This window comes from Stylophora pistillata, chromosome 9 (genome assembly GCF_964205215.1).
Source record: "Stylophora pistillata chromosome 9, jaStyPist1.2, whole genome shotgun sequence".
Taxonomy (NCBI): Eukaryota; Metazoa; Cnidaria; class Anthozoa; order Scleractinia; family Pocilloporidae; genus Stylophora; species Stylophora pistillata.
The window spans coordinates 2,719,958-2,741,878 of record NC_142527.1 but is presented as its reverse complement, the minus strand read 5'-3'; the positions used below and the strand labels follow the sequence as shown (position 1 = coordinate 2,741,878).

General features: G+C 37.6%; 2 protein-coding genes and 1 long non-coding RNA gene across 9 annotated transcripts; 2 read left to right on the top strand and 1 right to left on the bottom strand.

Moving 5' to 3' along the window:
• Positions 1-89: 89 nt before the first annotated feature.
• Positions 90-8,964, top strand: LOC111326299 (dolichyl-diphosphooligosaccharide--protein glycosyltransferase subunit TUSC3). The gene is made up of 11 exons (XM_022930268.2): positions 90-248; positions 1,128-1,297; positions 2,282-2,399; positions 2,543-2,625; positions 2,818-2,875; positions 3,805-3,945; positions 5,037-5,126; positions 5,466-5,529; positions 6,036-6,110; positions 6,978-7,068; positions 8,766-8,964. The coding sequence occupies exons 1-11, from the start codon at positions 165-167 to the stop codon at positions 8,779-8,781; spliced, it is 990 nt and encodes a 329-aa protein (XP_022786003.2). The 5' UTR covers positions 90-164; the 3' UTR covers positions 8,782-8,964.
• Positions 6,112-21,880, bottom strand: LOC111326288 (RNA-binding protein 26). 7 transcript variants are annotated; one of them, XM_088734261.1, is made up of 22 exons: positions 21,549-21,880; positions 20,239-20,357; positions 19,880-20,088; positions 18,937-19,459; positions 17,878-18,318; positions 16,683-16,859; positions 15,639-15,949; positions 15,296-15,445; positions 15,096-15,188; positions 14,727-14,864; positions 14,452-14,526; positions 14,074-14,136; positions 13,840-13,944; positions 12,884-12,988; positions 12,415-12,630; positions 12,228-12,314; positions 11,791-11,964; positions 10,086-10,806; positions 9,377-9,416; positions 8,527-8,569; positions 8,383-8,427; positions 6,112-7,117 (listed from the first exon to the last, which is right to left on the bottom strand). In XM_088734261.1, the coding sequence occupies exons 1-18, from the start codon at positions 21,605-21,607 to the stop codon at positions 10,705-10,707; spliced, it is 3,147 nt and encodes a 1,048-aa protein (XP_088590387.1). In that variant the 5' UTR covers positions 21,608-21,880; the 3' UTR covers positions 6,112-7,117; positions 8,383-8,427; positions 8,527-8,569; positions 9,377-9,416; positions 10,086-10,704. The 7 variants fall into 7 exon arrangements, with proteins under 7 accessions (XP_088590387.1, XP_088590386.1, XP_088590389.1 ...); XM_088734260.1 differs by having other exon boundaries at positions 9,377-10,806; XM_088734263.1 differs by lacking the exon at positions 8,527-8,569.
• Positions 14,452-14,966, top strand: LOC148722788 (uncharacterized). The gene is made up of 2 exons (XR_015992011.1): positions 14,452-14,560; positions 14,675-14,966. It is a non-coding gene; the product is annotated as an uncharacterized LOC148722788 (long non-coding RNA).
• Positions 21,881-21,921: the final 41 nt, after the last annotated feature.

Genomic DNA, 21,921 nt, shown 5'->3' with positions numbered 1-21,921 from the left:
TTTCTGTTTGACTTGGGCCAACAATGAAAATCATTTCAAAATACTTTCGCGAGCCTTTGTAGTCTCTTATTTCTGCTATTTCAGAAATTTGTTCTTAGCACCCACGCCACCCTTTTATCGGAGTAAACTGAAAGGGGCCTGGTTACCAACCTGGAAGCTCCAACATGGCGTCTCGCGGTTGGCTGCTGCTCCTAGCGCTTTTATTTGGCCTTTCAGTCTGTTATGGCAAGAAGAAGGTCTCAAAAGAGGTACGGAACCGTTTAGATTGAATAACAGTTAGGGTAGATCTTCCGAGAAATCGAATCGTTCCAGAAACGCCAAACTGACGCTTGATTCGACAGACCGAATCTGCGGTCTTCTTGTCAATAACCTGCTTTCATTGACAGATGCCGAATAAATGATTTTCGAAAAATTGTTTCAACCATATTTCCGCAGTGCAAACCTAGTGAATTGAAGCTTTTTTTCTCGTGATAATTAGAGTCATTTTGATGATTATGATTTTAATTGTGAGTTGAAACTGTTGTTTCAATCAAGTTCCTCTTTGTTTCGTTCTGAAGTTACTCCCGCTCCCAGGAATGACTTGACTTTCAGTTTAGAGCTAAGGGGACGAACAGGGAAAGAAAAAAAAAATTGGTGTCTTTTTAAATTTTGTTCTGAATTTACTCTTTTTTTATTTAAATTCTCGATTTGCAATTTTTAGCTTGGTAAATCTGTCAATTTGTTGTCATAGTTAATAATTTGAATAATTGTTGGAAAATATACCCAACTGATCAACAGTCGCATGGTTTTTGGAACAAAGCTTGCTTTTTAAAGTGAAATCATAAGCCAAAACTATCTTTTTCACAAAGTACTTGGATATGAATGGTTAGCTATTTAAATCTGGTACATACATGCATAAAGGCTTTCCCCTCAAAATTCTAAATCTCTCAATGCCAGACTGACCCATTTTTTGGAAAATTACCTCAGTAAATTATTTGTTCTCTTTTATTATTATATTTTTTGCCCAACCAATCAACCCACGAAACAAACAAAAGTTGATGAGAAACAAAAAAATTATGGGAAAAGCCTTCTGGACAAGGGGGACACACAACTAACTTCTGAGAATTACTGTTCTGTTAAATTTTCAGTCTCTATTGGAAACTAGAGTCAAACAGCTTATGGACTGGAATCAAAGGAAGCCAGTCATTAGATTAAATGGAGACAAATACAGAACGTACTTAAGAGCATCACCAAGGAATTACTCAGTCATCCTAATGCTGACAGCTCTTGCACCACACAGACAATGTACCATTTGTAGGTAGGAAGTTTATCACAACATTGTCTCCACTGAATCCAACATAAAGTTTATGAGAATAACAAATTCGATCACCACCAAAAGAAGGTGTTTATTGATAATTTCTATGCAATATCCTGCATTAACAACTGTATCACTAAGTGGAAGTTGAGTGCCTAAAACATCCAGGAGCTTCCACTATTAGCAGCCAGCTCTTAGATGGAGTCTTCTCCTATGGCTGGCAAATCCTGGCAACCCAGCCATGAGTCCCCACACAGGAAAGGGAAACAGGCACCTGTCACACTGAATAAACAGTGGAAAGAGGGAGGGAATGGGGGGGGGGGGGGGTGGTGGAACTGTCTGGGAATTCTGCAAGTACACGCTCAAAGCACATGCAAGAACGCCTTGAACTAAGAGTACATGAAGTTCTACCACATGCGTCTATGCAAAAACTGCTGACTACTAAAGAATGCTGATGCTCTTTGTTTTTAACTCTGTTAAATTGAATTTTATTGCATGAAAGGTGGTATCATCATTGGGATATTCTTTGATTTAAAACCAAATTCTCAGAACCTAAATGAACCCTTTAAACCCTAAGAGTGACTAAAATCCAATTTTTCCTTACAAAATAATTATCACCCCTGAATCACTCATGAGAATTTAGGAAATGATCACTGAGTGTAGGAGCTCTTGATGTGCAACAAATTCTCCTTGTCAGCACCCAAGGAAATGTAAAGAGGGAAGTATGGAGAATATGCATACTGACGTTGTCAGGGGGTAAAGGGTTTAACGGATGGATGAGAGATGGGAGAACTGAATACAGTTGAAAATGTAACGTGAAATTTTGGGAATGAAATCTTTGGCGGGAGTGAAAGGATAAATGTCATTGGAAATGTAAAGAAAACAGTGTGGAGAACATTCATAGTGATGCATGGGTGGAAAGGGTAAAGGATGCAGGTTGGAATCTTGCTGGTTCTAAAATGTGTTTTTCTTTTCCTCCTGCAACAGAGAAGCTAATAATGAGTTTACAATCCTTGCCAACTCCTGGCGCTATTCACAGCAGTATTCCAACAAAGTTTTCTTTGCAGTAGTTGATTTCGATGAAGGTCCAGATGTATTTACTGCGGTAAGATAAGTCATTTTGATGAACAATTTTCTGAAGTTTATACCTCAAGTGGAACCCATCTTGTCACATTAAAATTTTGGACAAGTATTTTAATTTGTGTTCTGACAAAACTTGCTATAATGTTTTTTGTTTTGTGTTTATAGCTGCGATTGAATTCTGCACCAATGTTCATGCACTTTCCACCAAAGGGAAAACCCAAAAAGGCAGACACTTACGATATTCAACGGTAAAATATTCTACATTTCAATGCAGCTTTACAATTACATTACCTTCAGTCACTCTAATACCATCTTTATTTTTTGAGAGGTCAATTCTCTTTTACAGATTTAAAGTAACCATATATTGGTTCTGCTTTGACTGTTGAGTAAATAAATTTTACACACTTTTGACTGTCCACTTTTGTTTGTTTTCACGGTAGGACTGGCTTCTCTGCTGAACAGTTGGCCAGATGGGTGGCAGAACGTACAGATGTTAATGTATGTGTAGTTTCCATAAACTTGTCATAACTATCTACATTGTGCAAGGAGTGAAAATAATCATGTTGCTTCTGTACAACAACATTATGTGGTATTATTTTTGATGGTGCACATTTTTATGAGTTGATTTAAAACTTGATTATTATAAAAAAGATTAACCCTGTAACTCCCATTTGTGACTACGGCAGAATTTTCCCCGTACAATCACTACAATATTAAATAAAGGGGGTAAGTTTCTAAAGAAACTGTGGTGGTGCGTTGGTGGGGGTAACAAGGTAATTTGGTAATATCAACTAAGTTGAAATTGTAAATTGGCCACCGTAAAGAGTTAAAAAGCTGACATTTCAAGCGTTAGCCCTTCGTCAGATCGAATAGAGGAATTATGGGTTGTGTGTGGGTTTATATGCAGAAAGTGAAGCTACGCTATTAGTGGGGGCATGGCGATGAGAAAAACACAAATAAATTATTAGAATGAAATTTATTTGTTTTTCTCGTCGCCATGCCCCCACCAATAGCATAGCTTCACTTCCTGTATATAAACCCACACACAACCCACAATTCCTCTATTCGCTCTGACGAAGGGCTAACGCTCGAAACGTCAGCTTTTTAACTCTTTACGGTGGCCAATTTCAACTTAGTTGATATTACCATACTACAATTATATTAAGTGGACAAGTGATGAGAACAAAGAAAAATATCGATTAGGGTATTTTTGTTGATCCACTACTAAATTCTCCAAATTTACATTTTTACAAGAATTGTTTGATTGATAGTTAGGAGAATCACTTATGAGGTCATGGGAGTGGAACAAAAAAGAGCTGAGTCATCAGTAATGAAAACAACTGTGCAAGATAAACCTTTTAAAGAGGTACTTTTGTGTTAGTAGTTGTCAAATAAAAGGTTCTATTGTTGTTTGGTTTTTTTTGCAGATCAGGGTATTCCGTCCACCCAATTACATGGGTGCCGTGATAATGGGTTTACTCGTAGTCCTAATTGGTGGACTTCTGTATGTGCGCCGTAAAAACTTGGAATTCCTCTACAACAAGACCTACTGGGCTATTGGAGCTCTGGTAAAAAATGTGGCGCTTATTTATTTATTTATATATTTTTTTATTTTCATGTGAAAAGATCTTGACCAGCATAATTCAGAAACCATACAATTTTTATCCTATCAAATTATGACACTGCTGTCATTTTGAGAATCCAAAATGAAACCTTAACTTTGAAAACTGCCTGAAAGTGTGCTAAAACATTGATGCAGGAGGCCACCTGTTTTTAAGCCAGTTTTTAAGACGAACAGGTTTCGTAATAGTTTTATTACCTTCAATGCCCTTAAGGCTTGAAGGGTTTTATACAACCGTTTTTTTTTTTTAGAAAATAATTATATTTAGTGTCCTTATTGCTATTTTAATACATTTAGTCTATTTAATGTAATTATCAATGTTTAAAACTTGTAAATAATTGTATAATTCAACTTTTGGTTGCAAATCGGTTATTAATAAACTATCTATATATTTATCTATATTGCTTTACAAGCTGACTGCTAATCTGTGAAATAACAGATTTCAACTAAAAACATGGCTTCAACCAAAATGTGCAAGTGGTACACAAGCTTATTGATATCTGAAAGGCAGATAACCTTTTAGCAGTAGCTGTTCACAAACTCCTCTCTTTTTTCGACCATATGACTTGAGTTCTGGAGGTGGTGTAGTGTGGCCAGGTTACTGAGCTGTTTCCTTGAGAGGAATAGGCCATTTTACAGTTGTGTACTTAGTTGCCAAGCTTTTGATTCAAAGTGAGGCTGAAGGTGACCTTGTTGTGATAGAGACCTGTATCTTCTTAGCATGATAATAAAGTGATTTACATTTGAAAGGCAGCAAGGTTTGTATCATAACAAAGTCACCCATAGCCTCACTCCTGTTGAAAGGCTTGGCAACCAAGCACACAACGGTAAAATGGACTATTGTCAGCAAAAGTAGAAAGAGTTTTTAAAAGGTTATGTCTTTTTTAACTCACCACAATATCTCAGGGCTTGTAACAAGAGGCATGAAAAAAAGCTAAAAGTGTGCAAGATTGGCAGTTAATTGTGTGGGGGAAAGCAGGAATTTTGTGAGATTTTGAAACATTAAAAAAAAAATCAAAACATTTTGTCCTCAAACAGTGTGTGGTGTTTGTCATGACTTCTGGTCAGATGTGGAACCACATCCGAGGACCTCCTTATGCCCACAAAAATCCACAAACAGGACAAGTGGTAAGTTACAAGCAATGGATGGTAAAGAAGTTGTGTCTTAATATACCAGAGTTGTAGCTAAGAAATTATGCTGCTGGCCGAAACTTCAAGTGAGGTGGCTCGAAAGGTGGTGAACGATTGTATGTGTGTAACCTCAGAAGTGCCCATTGTGCTTTACCAAGTGATCACTAGCTAAGAATCAAGCCAGTGATCTCCACTTTTTCTTCTGCTGAATTTCGCTGGCAGCCTGCACTTAGCAACAACCCTGATGTACACTTGTTTTCTAGCATTTATGCATGTGAAATTCTATTTTTCTACTCTTATGTGGTACTAAATGAATAAATAATGTGTTTTATTTAGAGCTACATACATGGCAGTAGTCAAGCTCAGTTTGTTGCTGAAACTCACATTGTCATTTTGCTTAGTATCCTTTTGTAGAAATCAAGATACTGGGTGTCTTTTTTTTTTTAATAAAAAGTGAGAAATGTTCCAATTTGGCTGTAATACTTCAGAACTTCAAAGAAACCCTGTTGACAATGTGGTTCCAGGAAATAACCAATGGAATACAACCTCTACAGAGGAATAAGGTAAATCCTGATACAATTGGGGCAAAAAAAGAAGCTACTTTTGGTCCCTTCTTCTTGGAGTATTTACCATAGTGTTGTTCAACCAGAGGAAATGACCAGAACTGTGATGTTGGTAATCTTAGTGTGACTGGAGAAGGGTGTTACTTAATTTGATTGTTTTTTTGTGAGAGAAGTATGATGGCTATTTTATTTTCTTTAAATACTTTTTGGAGCATTTAGTTTGATTGACATTCATCACAAGTTAAAAAAAAAAAAAAATCAATGCACCACATTTAAAATACATTTTAGAACTTTTTTTTCCTATAGTTTTTATATTGGCTTATTCCTTGACCCATTTTCAAAGATGCCTTGTATGTTGCTGGCATGATTCTTCTCAATGAGAAGGCATTTGAAGTCAAAGAGATTGGAAAACGCAAAAGTAGGTGTTCTAACTCCCTTTTATTTTGAAGTTAAAGTCTGTTCTTTCCCTGATACATTTTGTCGTACACTCTTAATCTGCTACCAGAAACAAGAGAGAAAATGCGAGGAGGACCACTAGTAAAATTAGGATTGTCTGTTATCACAGAAATACTATCTCCTTAGGTACTGCCAAGAATTGATAGCTGATAGTGCTTTTGAAGGAGATAAAGATATTATGAAGATGATTTTTCTGAGTGGTTGTAGCCTGTTCCAGGCATTTAGTTAGTAAAACTATACACAATTATGATAAGGGGAGGCATAGTGGCCTCATGGTTAGTGCACTTGCCTCCAGATCAAGTGGTCTGGGTTTGAGCCCTGGCTGGGGACATTTGTGTTGTGTTTTTGGGCAAGACAGTGCCTCTCTTCAGCCAGGTGTTTAAATGGGTTCCGGCAAATTTAATGTTCAGGGGTAACCCTGTGATGGACTAGCTTTCCATCCAGGGAAGAGTAGAAATACTACTAGGCGCTTCATGCTATTGAAACCAGAGTTGAGTCCCGGCCTTATGGGCCACTTGGCTCATAAACAGACTTTACCTTTTTACACAATTGTGAACAGCACAGTAGCAGCTGTCAAGTGAAAACTGAGGGAGTTTTGGGTCAGGTTGTATAATAAATGTTCTTTACACGTGTATGTCATGTGCATGTCTAGATCCAAGCTTCCCTTGCTTATTTCACTCCACTGCTACTGTGGCACTGTTGCACTCTTGCTACTGTGGCACTCTGTTATACTATCTGAATGCTTGGAACAGACTAGAGTGGTTCTTGCAGTCCTCCATATTGTTGCCATAATGAACAGGGAATAATAACACTTGATCTTGTCACTCAGTTGTAGTTATGGTTGGTTTGGGTCTGGTGGTGTTGTTCTTCAGCTTGCTGTTGTCTGTGTTTCGTTCCAAGTACCATGGATATCCTTACAGGTAATCAATCCAGGCATTGTGTAGCTTCAATTATTCCTGGAAAAATTGTCTTGAATGGCAATTAGAGGTTTTAGATTCAGCAGTATGAAATTGCATCGTACTAACAATACTTGATACAAGTATCGTGAATTTAAAGTGTACCTAAACCCCCAATTTTTTTTTCTTAACGAAATAAGCGTATTTTTTGGAGTATTTCTGTGCAAAAATTTTTTTATTTGCTCAAATCTTCAATTTTCTGTGCGCTGTCAAACTACGGAAAATCGGCCGCCATCTTACCCCAAGACTGAGTTTAAAGAGGAAAGGCTCTAGCAGGTAATGTGACATCAAATCAAGAACACGAAAGTCTGCATTTCACACATTTTCACTTGTTTGGGAAGGTTGCAGTCGATATTGTCAAAAAATATGCTGACGAAGTGTGTTGTAGAAGGATGTAGCAACATGCGAAATTTGCAAGAGGGTATCGCGCTTCATACATTCCTCATACAACACACCTAGTCAGCATATTTTGAACAATATTGACGACAACCTTCCCAAACAAGTGAAAATGTATGAAATGCAGACTTTCGTGTTCTCAATTTGATGTCACATTACCCGCTAGAGCCATTCCTCTTTAAACTCAGTCGTGGGGCAAGATAGTGTCCGATTTTCCATATTTTGACTGGGCACAGAAAATTAAAGATTTGAGCAAATTAAAAAATTTTTGCAAAGAAATACTCCGAAAAATAAGCTTATTTCGTTAAAGGAAAAAAAAAATTGGAGATTTAGGTGCACTTTAAGCGAAGTAAATTGACCACCACATCAAATCTAAGAAAGCTTGAGTTTGAAAAGTCAGCTCTCTGTCAGAGCAAATAGTATTTCAGCAATGGGGGACTTTCTCTATGTTAACCTAACCTTCTTTCAGCACAAGGGGGGTTGGGAGAATTCTGAAGCCATTTCTCAAAAATCCTGGTTACATAAGGGGCCCAAAGCCATATTTTAAAATTAAAATTGAACAAATACAGAATCAAGTTCTGGTACCCTAACCAGTCTAATTTGATTTTTTAACTGACGGTTTGATTGTATAATTTTCAAAATTTTAGAACCTTCATCTTCAATGAAAACAAAACAGCTTTACAGGCCCATTAAGTTACTGGGATCTTCGAGAAATGGATCCCTGGACTGTTAACTTTTGAGAATTCTCTGGATCCCTAAATATTTAAAGATCATGTAAACACAAAAAAAGAAGATCTGTATCTCTTGTATGACATATCCATCAATAACACAGAAGAATCTAACCTGATATAACCATCTTTACAGACTCTAATCTAAATTTACCTGTGTTATTTTGAGTTCTTCCTTCCAATAAGCATGCTGTAGAGACTGTTGACACAAAAAAGATCTGTATATCTTGTATCCATCAATAATACAGAAGAATCTAAAGTGGTATAACCATCTTTACAAACTCTAATCTAAATTTACCTGTTATTCTGAGTTCTTCCTTCCAATAAGCATGCTGTAGAGACTGTTAACACAAAAAAGACCTGTATCTCTTTTATGCCTCAATAATACAGAAGAATCTAAAGTGGTATAACAATCTTTACAGACTCTAATCTAAATTTACCTGTGTTCTTCCTTCCTCCAAGCCTGCTGTAGGATGATACCTAATTGTTGACTAAGATGTATGTGCCTTTTTTTTTTTTTTTTATTTTTTTTTTCAGTTTCTTGATAAAGTGAAGTCAAGAGTCTCCTAACTGAAAGATCTCACTCCCAGAGCAATGTAGTGCTGGATATAAAATAAACCTTTTCTTTTTCTATACTGAAATAAGTTAATACTTTTGCTCTATGAGATATTGCAAAATAACATTGTAGGCAATTTGACAGTTCTGAAAGTGTTGAAATAAAAATGTTTGGTGTCCACTTTCTTGTTGTTTACTTCTTCAGCAGTACTGTACATGATGATATTTAACCGTTCCTCCCTCATAAGTGATCAAGACATAATTTCTCGTTTCAATATCAATATGATATCAGTGACCAGCGACAAGAATTAGGGGATATAGGTTGATCCAACACCACATTCTCAGAATTGCATCATATGAAATGTATGGCAGACCGAAAGGAGAATTGCTAATGAGATATTAGGTGGAAAATCACATGTCAGCGCTCCAAGCTGCGACCATTTTGGTCGCCATGGCAAGTGAAAAAAAAAATTTCGCGACTAAAATTCTGGCAAAAGTTGTCAATTGGCAACCAACAGATTAAAAGAGAAACTTACTTGAAAAATTATCAACAATAGGACAAATTTAATCAATAGTACAAGTGGGGGCATCACCTGTGTTTCTCTTTTCACCTCTCGTTGTTCAGAAACTCAACTACGTAAAAAAATGGCAAATTCAATCAATTTGAAGAAGCAATTGGGGAAAGGGTACCATATAACCCAAAACATTAATTATGCATTCCACTTCTTTGTCTTTCACGACAAAACTTTAAAAACAAATTCTACTAGTCTGAATGCATAATTAATGATGGGGTTGTATGGTACTCTTGCCGCAATTGGCAATGTTATACGGTCTCAGCAGCTTTGTAATGTTGAAATAAATGGTTTTTGTCACTAGACAGTCTCTTCCTTTTCTTTCTCTTACAGTAGCAAAGTTAAGTGTTAAAAACGAGCTGTTCGGTGCAATAGCACTCGTGTAATATATCATGAAGTGTCCTCCTTCTGGCTTTTTTTTTTTGTGGGGGGGGGGGGAGGAGGGGGGAAGGACTGAAATTTTTTTTATAGCGACCATTTTACAATTGAAGGTCGCCAAACAGCGACTTTTCAAAAAATTAGCTTGGGAGTGCTGCATGTGCTTGCTTATTCATACCAAAAGTATATGAAACCTTGAGTGACCTTTCACAAATTGTTAGGGGTGCATGCAATTAAATTTTATGATGACTTTCCTGAGAATATGTATGCCTACTTGATATCTAGCCTTACAGTCTTCCAGTTGAATATGACAAGAACCCTGAATTTACCGAGACAAATTATGTGCACTGACCTTGCATATCCTTGCCTGTAAATGATGTAAGATCTTAAATAATCCTGTTCCTCTTCATTCCAAAAGAAACATTTTCATTCCAGTCCTCCTCCTGCTTTTGATGTCAAGCATTCTCCAGGCTTTGCTTCACAAATCTTTGGTCACCAGTCTCCATACACTCACATTGATCATTGACTTTTGAGCCTTTTTTTTTTTTTTTTTTTTTTTTTTACTGTATTTTTTTTTTTTCAGAAGTGTGTTTTTTGTCTTCACTGTTTTTTTCAAGAGGGAAAGAATTTTTCTTCTGGGAGCTTGAAGTCAAGCAAATGTTTTTTGTTCTTTTCTCTTTGTAGAACTTCTTTTCATTATCTTTTTCTTCATTTTTCTTTTTTTAAAGAATCGTTTCACTCTTCTAAGGTCAGTGACTAATTGACTGTACAATGGTTCATAACAACAGGAAGTAAAATTAAAATAGAAATAACAACATAATATAATTATAAGTCATCTAAAATGTGGCAAGCACCACCATTTGGTTACAGAATTATGTGGCATGCTCACATAAATAAACTTTGACTCTGGAAAATTGCAAAGTGGTTTTCCTATCTATATCACAAAATGTTGAGTTAGAACATGCAATAGTCTATCTTTTCCATGATCGCTCATCTTCTTCTTCCTCTTCCTCGTCAAAGTCTTCTCCCAAAAGGAGGGCTTCCTCTGTCTCAGGATCGAATTCATGTTTTCCCTGAAAGGAGAACATAAGTTTTCACCCTTGGACCCCTTAAGAGTGACCAGTACCTAATTTCTCTTCACAATATAACCCCATAATCACACATCAAGGTCATGAGAAAAAAAGAAATGATCAGTATCCTAAGAAGCTTTGATTGTTATTAAAAGAATCCTTGTTGGTACCAAAGGAAATGTACAAATAAGAATATGAGTTGAAACAGATGAAAGTGATTTTATTTATTTTATTTATTTAATCACTTTCACCAGAGTGTGGTGAGGGTCGCACAACAGAGCGAGGCTCCAAATTAAGTGCGCCCTATATCCCACCAATCCCACCCCAGGGGAGGACATCCATCACACAGTAATCTCGTGTGTGGGAAATTAACGTCTCCTACCCCAACCACGCAGGAGACGGGACCTCCATTTATTCGTCCCTATCCGAGAAGACTAGAATATCTAACCATTTCTTGATGTTATAGAAAGGTAGCAAATTCTTCTCAATTATTTTAAGACCCTGAGTGTTGGTCCGGCCGGGGCTCGAACCCTCGACCTCCCGCACAACAGTCCAGCGCTCTATCCATTGAGCTAACCGGGAGGCGGTTAAAAGTGACTGGTTTGTAAATTTTCCACAAAGTAACTGCTTTAATCAAATGTGAAGGCCATGAGGATAAAGGAAATGATTACCAATTAGAGAAGCTCCTGATTGTCTAGGAAATTCTTGTTGTCAGTACCATTGGAAATATATAGAAACAGTATGGAGAATATGCATACTGATGTTAGGGTGTAAAGGGGTTTAACAGGCAATTTGGAGATTAAATAGTACAAAAAAAAAAAAAAAAAAAAAAAACCACTACATTCAGCTTTTTGGGCCTGTTAAGTTGCCAGGTATTTCAAGAAACGGTCCCTAGGAATAGTAACTACAGGAATTTAGAGCAAAATTCCTCAAGTCTCGAAGCACTTCAACCAAGCCATCACATGAGGGACTGTAGTTACCACTTACCAATTCTGCATCAAAAAGTCCTAGCTCTTCCTCAACTTTCTTTAGTGTTGTTGGAGTGGTAGGTGTGGTGGGCGTGGTTGGAACAGCTGTAGATGGAGAAGGGGGAGGGACTGGAGCACGATACCATGCAACTTTCAGAGCTCTTCCTTTGAATGTTTTCCCTTTGTTGTATGCCTGACATATAACAGAACAGAAGTAAGTACACTGCCATGAAGTGAAGCAACCTATAGTTAATTTGAAGGACAGGAAATTGCTTGTTGAAAAGTTCTTGAGAAAAGGATCTGTTTTAAACAAAAGCTCTCATACATTACCATCAACAAAGTTCAATAATCCCCATTTTCTTTGAAAGATTGTTGTTCTAGCCATTGCAGATAAAAGGTCAAACTGGGAAAAGAGCACAAACCATGACAACTACATAATGAAAGAACTATACTTACAATTTCTGCTTCTTTTCTTGTGCGAAAAGTCAGGTGAAGGGTATTCTTGTCCTCACTATATTCTTCATTGTCAACAATTCCAAATTCCTGTAACAAAAGATATAAATTGGGTTGGATCAATGTTGAAAACTGTGTTGGGAAACACACAGCTACCAAATGAGAGAGCATTTCGTTTAAAAAAGCTTACACTGTAGTGTTCTGAAATATCTTCTCTCTGTTCTGGTGTGACTTCATTCACAACAATCTGTCTGGGTCTGTGATCCAGGCTGGCACTTTCCCTTGTCCACACCCGTGTTGTTCTCGGAAGAGGCCTGCCTCTGACAGCTGTTCCTCTGCCTCTACCTCTAACCACACCTCTGCCACGCCCTTTATTGGGTGGGTCTAACAATCCAAGAGATTTGGCCTGAGGGGAAAAAAAAAGTAGTAAAAGAAACATAATTTTATATATAATGATACAGTTTGATACTCCTTAACTTTCAATTTGATATTTTTAACTACGAATATTCCTTAAGTAAATGTATTTGATAGACAAGGACTGGAGGTATGGTAAACCACAGGTAACTAGCTTTTATTGAAACCCCAGTCTGTAAATTTATTTAAATTGAGTGCTAATAAAAAGTACATTTTCAAACTTTAAGTTCCTAGCTATATAGTACCTCTTGTTTCAGTTCTTCAAATTTTTTCTTCAGTTCTGTGGTGTCTTCTCCTGTGTTTTGATGGGTAATGAGATCTAACTCTTGGTCAAGAATTGCTTTCTGAGCCTGAAATTAGGAAAATGCTTAATCACCACAATATTTTGACAATTTGGCACATTTCCTGAAAGTCTCAGTAACTGAACGGGCCTGAAACCATATGTAAGTGCCCCTGTAGCACGACTCTCTGTTCGCTGTTTGATTTGGTTAATAATCTTTAAAGTCACACTAGGTGGGCTCATCACGCACTCTTAAGTGTAATTCAATATATTTGATAAAAGGCCCTTTGATCAGGTTTTGGTAAGCACTCGTGCTTGTAAGGAAAGAAATTAGTAAAGGAAAGGAAGGAAAGGTTCAATCGATGTCACCTCTTGCCAGATCCGGCAATAATGTAAGTTTGATTTACCTGAAGCATTTCTTAATCTATTTGTGTGTCCCTAATTTCTTAAATCAATTTTTAGTTTCACAGTATAATACAATAATAGAGGAGGCGTTCTCAAAGAAGTTTGGTGTGGTATGTTGTATTTATCAGTGGATTTTATGTGGTCCAGCTAGTGGTGGACAAGTTCTGCTATACCATACTCTAAAATCAAAATTTAAAGAACAGAGATGCAGGTTCTGTAATCTTAACTGGTCCATTTTGTTTTCTTAGCTTATAGTTTTATTATGTAATTTTCAAAACTTTTAAAACCCCAATCTTCAATAAAAACAGAACAGCTTTTATTGGCCCAGGACCTTTGAGTAATGGGTCCTAGGACAGACTACTTTTACAAAGAACAACTGATGAAATATAAGGGAAAGTTATCCTATTAAACCATTATCATAGGACTCTGTGTGTGTGTGTGGCAACTTTAATTGGACTTGGCTGTTAGTGGGAAAAAAAATCCTTGATATAACTAAATCATAGAATGCCCACTTACAATTTGTCTGGCCTGTGAAGGACTCTCTTTTGATTTAGCTGCCATTGCTGTTAACTCCACTTCCTTCTTCAACATTTCAATGTTTGAACTTAGAGATTTGATGGTCTGTAGTTAAAATACAAAGATACAAATCTGAACTTTGCGAGTTCTAGAAATAAAAGCGATGAAAAATTACAAATTAAATGTGATAAAAGGACGGCGTAACAATTTATCTTTGAGCAGGGCGTCTCTAACCTTCATTATCAACTCTTTCTCTGCGGCACTCAAGTTTTTCTTCTCAAGCTTGGAGATTAGAAGCTGGAAAGAGAGCAAACAAAATATGTTAACAGTGATGATTTAGCTACAGAATGAAATTGAAACAATTATTTGTTTACAGTAACATAACACAGAAAAGCTTTGAAATGGTGACTAACAGTTGATTATAAGCTGTGATCCTTTGTTATTATGCTTACTTGTAGAGACCATGGAAATCAAATCTTGGCATTATTTATTCACTTTGCCTTGAGAATGGTGTCATCATGACGATGCCGAAACGTTGGCTCTTAACATTAATATTCGCTTGATTGTTTGAGCATGGCAGTCAAAAAAAAAAGACACATTTAAGCTCCTTACCTTTTGTTCTTGAATTTGCTTGTTGAGTAGTTCTTGCTTTTGTTTCTGAATTTCAAGCTTCTTTTTCATAGCTTCCTGTCATTCAAAAAAAGAAGACCAACACAGGATGGTATGTTAGTTTATACTTAGGACCTGAAAAGCTAAGTGTAAAAGTTCTCTATTAAAACTGTTTACATACTATCTGCTAGAGGGGTTATGTTACTTTTACAATTTCTACTGATAGGTGATGTCTGATTGTCCAGCTTGCTGTAAACAGGAAGATAAATGCCTCTAACCTGTTTTTGAAGTTCCTGTTGCCTTTTAGTCAAAGCTGGACCAGATGGTGCAAGAACAGGAGGTGCCTTTGCAGTCTTTGAGAAAGTTGTCTTCCCACTTTGAAACATGGTTGGTTTTGCCTTAGGTTCAGCAGCAGACTGTGAAAACATCGAGAAAAAATATTACAATCGCAAAGTTATAAATTATACTCCAAAAGTGTTTTCAAGCTTAAGTGTTATTAAAATAATATTTTGGTGTTTGATTTCATATGTCAAATAATTGTAACATAAAAAAATCTAGATTTAAATGTGAAATTGAAAAATGCAACTTAAAATTCAATGTTAACTGAGCCTTTTTTATTCAAGTGATGATTTTTAGTCAAATCAAACCTTAATGGAATTCTCCTTTGTAGTTGATTCCCCATCAGCAGACTCTGATCCAGGGTTACTAGATGGCGTGCCTTCTTTTTTTGAATTTCCATCCTGAAATTCCCAATTCAGATGTCACCCACAATCAGCAAAAAGTATTTCACTCACTGAAAAATTTTGAAACTACAATTATCTTTAAGGTTTGAATAGCCATGGCATACCTTATTATTCTGATTTCTGTCAGGGTTGTGCCAGAACACCCTGATAAATCGGTTGCCGAGGACAGCATCAGGACAGGAATAAGCTGCTTTACATTCTTGGTGATGAGAAAACTGAACAAGTGCTGCTTCAGGATCACCAAAGGCACAAACCTGTGAACACACAAGAGTGGAAAATGAATAGATCATAAGATTTTGAAGCAGTTGATAACTTTTGTTCAGAATCTGTCGATTTTAGCTACATCTCAGTGAAGTGCCACTCTCATTTGATGCAATTTGCATTGCAAAGCATTGTGCTTGCTCCTGTGAAGGTCTGAAATGAAACTAAACTGGTACTTAAGTTCACCTGAATGTTTCTGATGGTTCCAAATCGTTGAAAATGCTCATTCAACTTGGCAATGTTGTTCAGTTCCCGAGGAATCTTCTTCAATTCCAAAGTGTCACTAAGCTTCCTGGGGAAGCCAAGTCGACTTTTGACTGGAACAGCGTCATCTTTCTTGCCAGGAGCCTGCCCCACACCTGGCTGTGGCACGGCAGAGGGTTGCTTCAGGGCTGGTGGCTGTTGATCTTGAGGCGGAGTAGGAACATTATCTGAGTGGATCACGATTCTGTCAGGTATGGAGGGCATTCTTGTTCTGGGGCCAGACGTGTTTGGAACTAGAAGTGAGAATGAATCATAGTTTCAACACTTTTCTTTCCATTGCTCATTGGTTACTTAGCAGCTGCTTCAATTGTCAACTCATTACATGGCTAAGAGGATGGGGGAGTAGCTGCAAAACATGACACAATCTTCTTTTCAGCAACATCTGCCAACCTATGAGCCTTTTCATAAAAACACCAGCACAGCAAAAGTTCTACAACTAGCATCTAATTTCTCTCTACAATATCTCCACTGAATCAAGAAGTAAGGAAATGATCTCCAGCTTTAAAAGTTCTTGATTGTTAAACATATTCTCCTTGTCATTATCTTAGGAAACATATAAAACACAATGTAGAGAATATGTACACTGATTTTGTGGTACAAAAGGGTAAAAAAGTTTCCCACCTCCTACCCCCATCTAATAATTCTTGGCATCAATAAGCCTCCTTGGATCTAACTAAAGAAAGAACTGAAGACCAACTAGTAGGTTTATAAATCAGGGGTTTCATTAAGGGCCGGGCACTGGGCAAATCAACCGGTTGTACATGTGAGAAGGATTTTTGCCCTCCTGGTTTGACGATCTGGAGGAAAGTTTATCTAATAAAGAAGTTCAGTTCAAAAAATTTTGCCCACCTGTGAAAACCAGTTGCCCTCCTGCTAAAAACGTTAATGAAACCCCTGATAAATGTTATTTAAAATAAAAGTTGCTATTATGAACCAGGTAGTTGGCCTCTTTTAGAAACCTTTTACCTTGAACAGTGAGCTGAGGTGGATTTGGAGTAACTGCTAAGAGCTCTCTTGACCTCATACCACCCATGTTAGGGTGAAACATTCCATGTGGGGGGATAGGGTGAGGAGGACGACCATTGCCAAGTCTCATCCACACTGGTGTCCTGTCAAATTGAGGCTGTTCTGGATTGTAAGAATCTAGTAATCAAAAGAAAGGAAAGAGAACCATTAACTTGGCTGATCACTTTTTGTGTAAAAGCAACTCCTTGTGGATTCAAACTCCCACCCCTTCAGTCCTTTGGGTTTGTCAGTTGGTGTCTGCTTACATAGGCAGCAGCCCCTACACTTATTAGGGACCTTAAGCAACCACGACAGCGACAGCAACGAGGACGTGGAAAAACAAGAGATCTAATTGGCAGAACAATAGCTCAGCACGTGCGTTTTGAAACTTTGTACATTTCTTAGCTGTCCTATGCAAAACAACAATGTGAAATCGCCAAAATTTGCGTCGTCTGCAAACCGAAACCGCGATGGCAAAATAATTTAATTTCCATTTGGAACTCAACGCTACTTCTATACATCATGCTGAAGTTGAGCTGTGACGCCTTATGAGACAGTAAGCTCATGCAGCCATTTTCGAAATTCTGACTAAGAGTAGAAATTCATTTTTTAATCGAAGTTTGGCATTGCCGTCCTGACTGCTTAAGGTCCCTATTGCTTGGTCAATAAGGCAACGCCTCAGTTTGAGATTTTCCTGTAACAACACTCTTGGTTTTTATCAATAAGTAGTTACCATTCTCACTCATGTGAAAGCTACCACATGTCGAATTAGTAAATGGGATGATTTCGTATTCTTGTGGCAGAAATGCTATTGGCCGTAGAGTCCCAAGGGAAATTCTCAAGACCTTTTATTTGCCATTGTATGCAATATCTCTCTCTTCTCGCAAGTCTTCTGATGCCACAGTCTCTGCAAATTTCCCCACTCTCCTCCCCTTCAGCAGTGCTGGCCAATTCCTCTTTCAGCTCACCCTATGCCTCATGCAAAAAATTCTTTTGCCCATAACTTATCTATCATAAGGCATAGGGTGGCTTTTAGATGAGTGTGAATTCATTACATATACTATTATTAGTGGTACCCTGTTGGATTAGGGAAAAGCCAAGGTTGGTGTTAATAACCAATTAATTTTATTACCAAAGTGGGTAAGTTAGGACCTACCTTCAAATGGATTACCAAATTGAGGACGGGGTACCTGTGGCCTTAACATAGGCTGTGGCATCATATGAACTGTTGGCATTGGTATGACTGGGGCTTGGCTGTGTGGAGCAACCATTCTGGTTGGAGCTGTTTGTCTTGGGCCACTCACAGGTACAGTGCTGTCGGGACCTTCCTGGCTTGCTTTGGATTTGGGTACATCATTTGGTAAAGGACCAGTGGTGCCTGGAGGAGGGGGTTGGGAGTTTGGGGCAGGGTGTGGGGCTGGGTGTGGGGCTGGGTAACTCCCTGGTATTGGACCAGCAGTGCCAGGTAATGTCGCTGGTGGGATGGGTTGGCCATCTGGAAAGCCTAATATACCTGGGGGAAGGACATCCTGGACAACAACTGGGTCATTTCCATGATCGAAGGGGCAGAGTTCTCCACGCATGCAAAATCCTTTTTCTATAAGGAAAAAAAAAAAAAAATGCACTTCAGATCTGATATCAACTTCTTTACCTTTTCACTCCCTAGATCTTAAAAATAATTCCTCTTTCCATACATTTCTTATAATGCTAGTTCCGAAAATTTGGTTTCAATTCAAATTACATTCCTTACATTACAATTTTGTTGATAAAATAACTGAGAAACTAAAGGCACCCTGATTAGTAAAAAATCTATCATTTATTACACCAGTATAATCTTAGAAAATTGAAAAATTGTAAGTTATTTTACAAAAGCATTCCACTACACTTGCTATTGGTTTACTTACATAATAACCCACCAAGGATGTTGGGAGAAAACTAAAAAAGTTCGTAAGTCACTCGCCAACAGCTTGCCATTTACAAACTTTCCCAGGCTTCCCTGAGAGTTCACCAGTACTCATTTCTACTCCTTGGAGGAGAAAGGCAATGTGAGAGTAATGTGTCTTACTCAAGAACACAAAATAACGACCTACCAGGTCTTGAACAAGGACCTCTTGATCTAAAGTTCATGATACTCTTTGTTAGACCAATGTGTCTAGCATAATGTTATAGTGGAAGACCAGATCTTTTGTCAAACAAAGAAAAGATGAATTCATACCATCATAATCTCTACAACGAGACTTTCTGGGACCACTTCTATCTCTTTCTTCTCGCCCATGTCTTGAGCGGTCATCTCTAAATCTGTCATCTCTGTATCGTCCTCTCCCCATTCTACCACCTCTTCGATCCCAGGAGGGACTGCCACGCCTTCCCCTAGAATCATCATGAGAGTTTATAAAACCAGCTCGCATTAACCCATCCTGGCCGTCCAAATGCTTGTTATTTCGTTCACGATGCATGGCACTTGGAATAGGATAAGTTGCATTGTCATAATGTGCTCCATCAGATTTATTTCTGGGGCCTTGATCATCATGAGATTCAGAATCTCCATGTCGCATTCCACCAGATTCCTCTTTCATAAACTTTGAGTAGTCACCCCTGAATCTGCCGTCATCATCACCTCTTCGTTTGCGAGATCTGTCAGCGCTGCTGGACACCACTGAGCTGGTAATTTTGTCACTAGAATCTGTTGTTCTCCTTGTTCTCTTAAAATCTCTGTCATCATCATCTAGTACTGAGGGCTAGAATAGAAGAAATTCTCATAACTAACTAATTAACAAGGAAATACATGACAGCTAAAGGGGAGAATTAACAATCTGATCAATCAATCAATCAACTTTAATTAACGAGTAAATAAAGGCTGATAGTTTCGAAAGAAACTGTTTGGGGCTGCATTGGTGGGAGTAACGAAATAATTTGGATATATCAACAAAGTTGAAATGGTAAATTGGCCACCGTAACGATTACAAAAGCTGATGTTTCGAGCATTAGCCCTTCGTCGGAGCGAATAGAAGAATTGCGGGTTGTGTGTGTTTTTAAAGGCAGAAAATGGAACTACGAGGGTAACATGGGACAGTGCTTCAACTGAGTAACTAGTGGCCCTCAACTGATCTTGGGAGTTAAAAGATTATGCTAGAAGGTCACGCGAGACTTTTAATTACCTCTGTTAGAACTCGTGAGTCCTCTGATATGGACGACTTCCTGGGTTTTTCCTGCGGTGTGGTTGAGTTAGGGGCTGACTGTGAAGGAACAGCTTTTGGCAGAGGAGCAGAGCTAGCAATTGGTCCAGTATTTGGTTCAGTAAGTGTTTGAGGAACATAAGATGAGGTGGCAAGAGCTTCAAATAATGTGTTCACAAAAGTAGCTGTTTCTGCAAAAAAAAAAAAGAAAAATAAGAAAAAAAAAAGTGGTCTCGTGTGAGTGATACTAGTACTACAAGAACGGTATAAAATATATATAACTGTCAATTTGACTTGTAGGGAGTTTCAGACTTTTTCATTTTGAGTTGCGATAATCTTACCTCCAGACAGGAAAACTTCTAACTGGTCCACACAAATGTCTTTGAGTTCTTCTATAGGCTTGTCTTTTTTCACTAGAGCAACAACATACTTGGCCAGAGCTGCTGGATCAGCATCACAACTGAAACATTTGTAAAAAGAGAAAAATTGTAATATACCACAGGTTAAGTCATAAAACTGAACCAAATGCATTTCTGCCAATTGGTGCAAATCAAAGTTTCCCTTGTATCACTTAGGGTTTTATTTTATTTTATCACTTTGCAGCATGCTGTTTCATCCTGGGAAACCCCATCTAATCCATTATCTGGAGTAAAAGCAAAGCCATTTTCAATACTAAGGTGAAATTTTTAAATTTATCAGATATCACTAAAGGCTCCCAAGATAATGGTATAAAAAGTCAGGAAAAATTTATGTTTAACCCTATACTATTTTAAAACAAAGCCATAGTACCAAAGAGAATTTATTGTTTTCACCATAATTTGCTTTCTTTACCCAAGAACTGTAGGTACAATAAGTATGGGGCTGTGCAGAAAGCTTACCAAAGTTCAATTTTAAGATCCGGTAACAGCAGTCAAAAAATATATTTTCTGATCTTCTAATCATCAGTGATCTTTCATTGTCAAACAAGGAAGTGCTTTCTGAACTTCACGATAACTTATTATCACCCCTTTTAAAAACATCAGTATAAACATTCTCTATATTAAAAACAAACTGTTTTCTATAAATTCCCTAAGGTGCCGAGAAGAAGAATTTGGTTAACAATAAAGTGCTTCTTTAGTTGGTGTTTGTTTCCTTTACTCTCATGACCTTGACGTGTGATTCAGCAACAATATTGTAAGCTGGAATTAGGTGCTAGGCACCCTACAAGGTCACAGATTCAAAGAGATTGGAAAGATTTCCATATAGCCCCATACCAATCAAAAACAAAGCCATAATCCCAAAGGTAATCTGTTGTTTTGCCTCTGCTTTCTTTTATCCAAGAATTGTATACATTATGAAGTATGCGGTTGTATGGAAATCTTGCCACGAGATTAATTAAGTTATTAATGCCGACAGCAAGAAACCTTGTCTAATTTCTAATAAACGTCGAAGGTTGCCTAATAAAGTTAGCAATACTTAATAAAAATTGAACACCAGCAGGACAAATCGATTTTGAAATCCCCTGAAATCCAGGTTCATGTGGAAGGCATCTATCGCACATGTACAATTACAAAAAAATTTAGCGTTCATGTCCATGTATGAGTCGGTTAAGTAGTATTTACTGTGTCTACGTACGTAATACAGTTTGGCTTTCATACGTAAATATACTTACACTGACTCCAAACGAGTTGTTAGCCACGATTTTAAGGCTTCCACACTTTTAATTTGCATCGTGGATACAGGTATGCTTCAAAATTAGACTTTTCCTTTAGACTGCAACCCTCAGCAAACTTTTCAATCTTGATTCGAAAGTTATAACAGTGCTTTAAAGAGCGACGCAGAATTTGTGTGATTCATGATATCATGTATCTATTTAACTGTCAAATTTGTAAATCGACTGGTTCTAAAATGCTTAAACAAAGGTAATGATTCTCGAATGAAGACACATTGTATTACAGTGACTTGGCGATGTAAGTCGCCATGTTTCTGTCCACGAGGATTGGAGAGAGAGTGCGGCGAGAGACTGGTTACAAGGAACATTTTCT

Coding starts and splice junctions, on each gene's coding strand:
- LOC111326299 (XM_022930268.2), top strand. CDS start 165: ATGGCGTCTCGCGGTTGGCTGCTGCTCCTAGCGCTTTTATTTGGCCTT. Junction 1,298..2,281: donor AGACAATGTACCATTTGTAG/GTAGGAAGTTTA, acceptor CTCCTGCAACAG/AGAAGCTAATAATGAGTTTA. Junction 2,626..2,817: donor GACACTTACGATATTCAACG/GTAAAATATTCT, acceptor TTTTCACGGTAG/GACTGGCTTCTCTGCTGAAC.
- LOC111326288 (XM_022930256.2), bottom strand. CDS start 21,607: ATGCAAATTAAAAGTGTGGAAGCCTTAAAATCGTGGCTAACAACTCGT. Junction 16,860..17,877: donor ATTTGGTAATCCATTTGAAG/GTAGGTCCTAAC, acceptor TTTGATTACTAG/ATTCTTACAATCCAGAACAG. Junction 15,446..15,638: donor GAACCATCAGAAACATTCAG/GTGAACTTAAGT, acceptor GTGTGTTCACAG/GTTTGTGCCTTTGGTGATCC.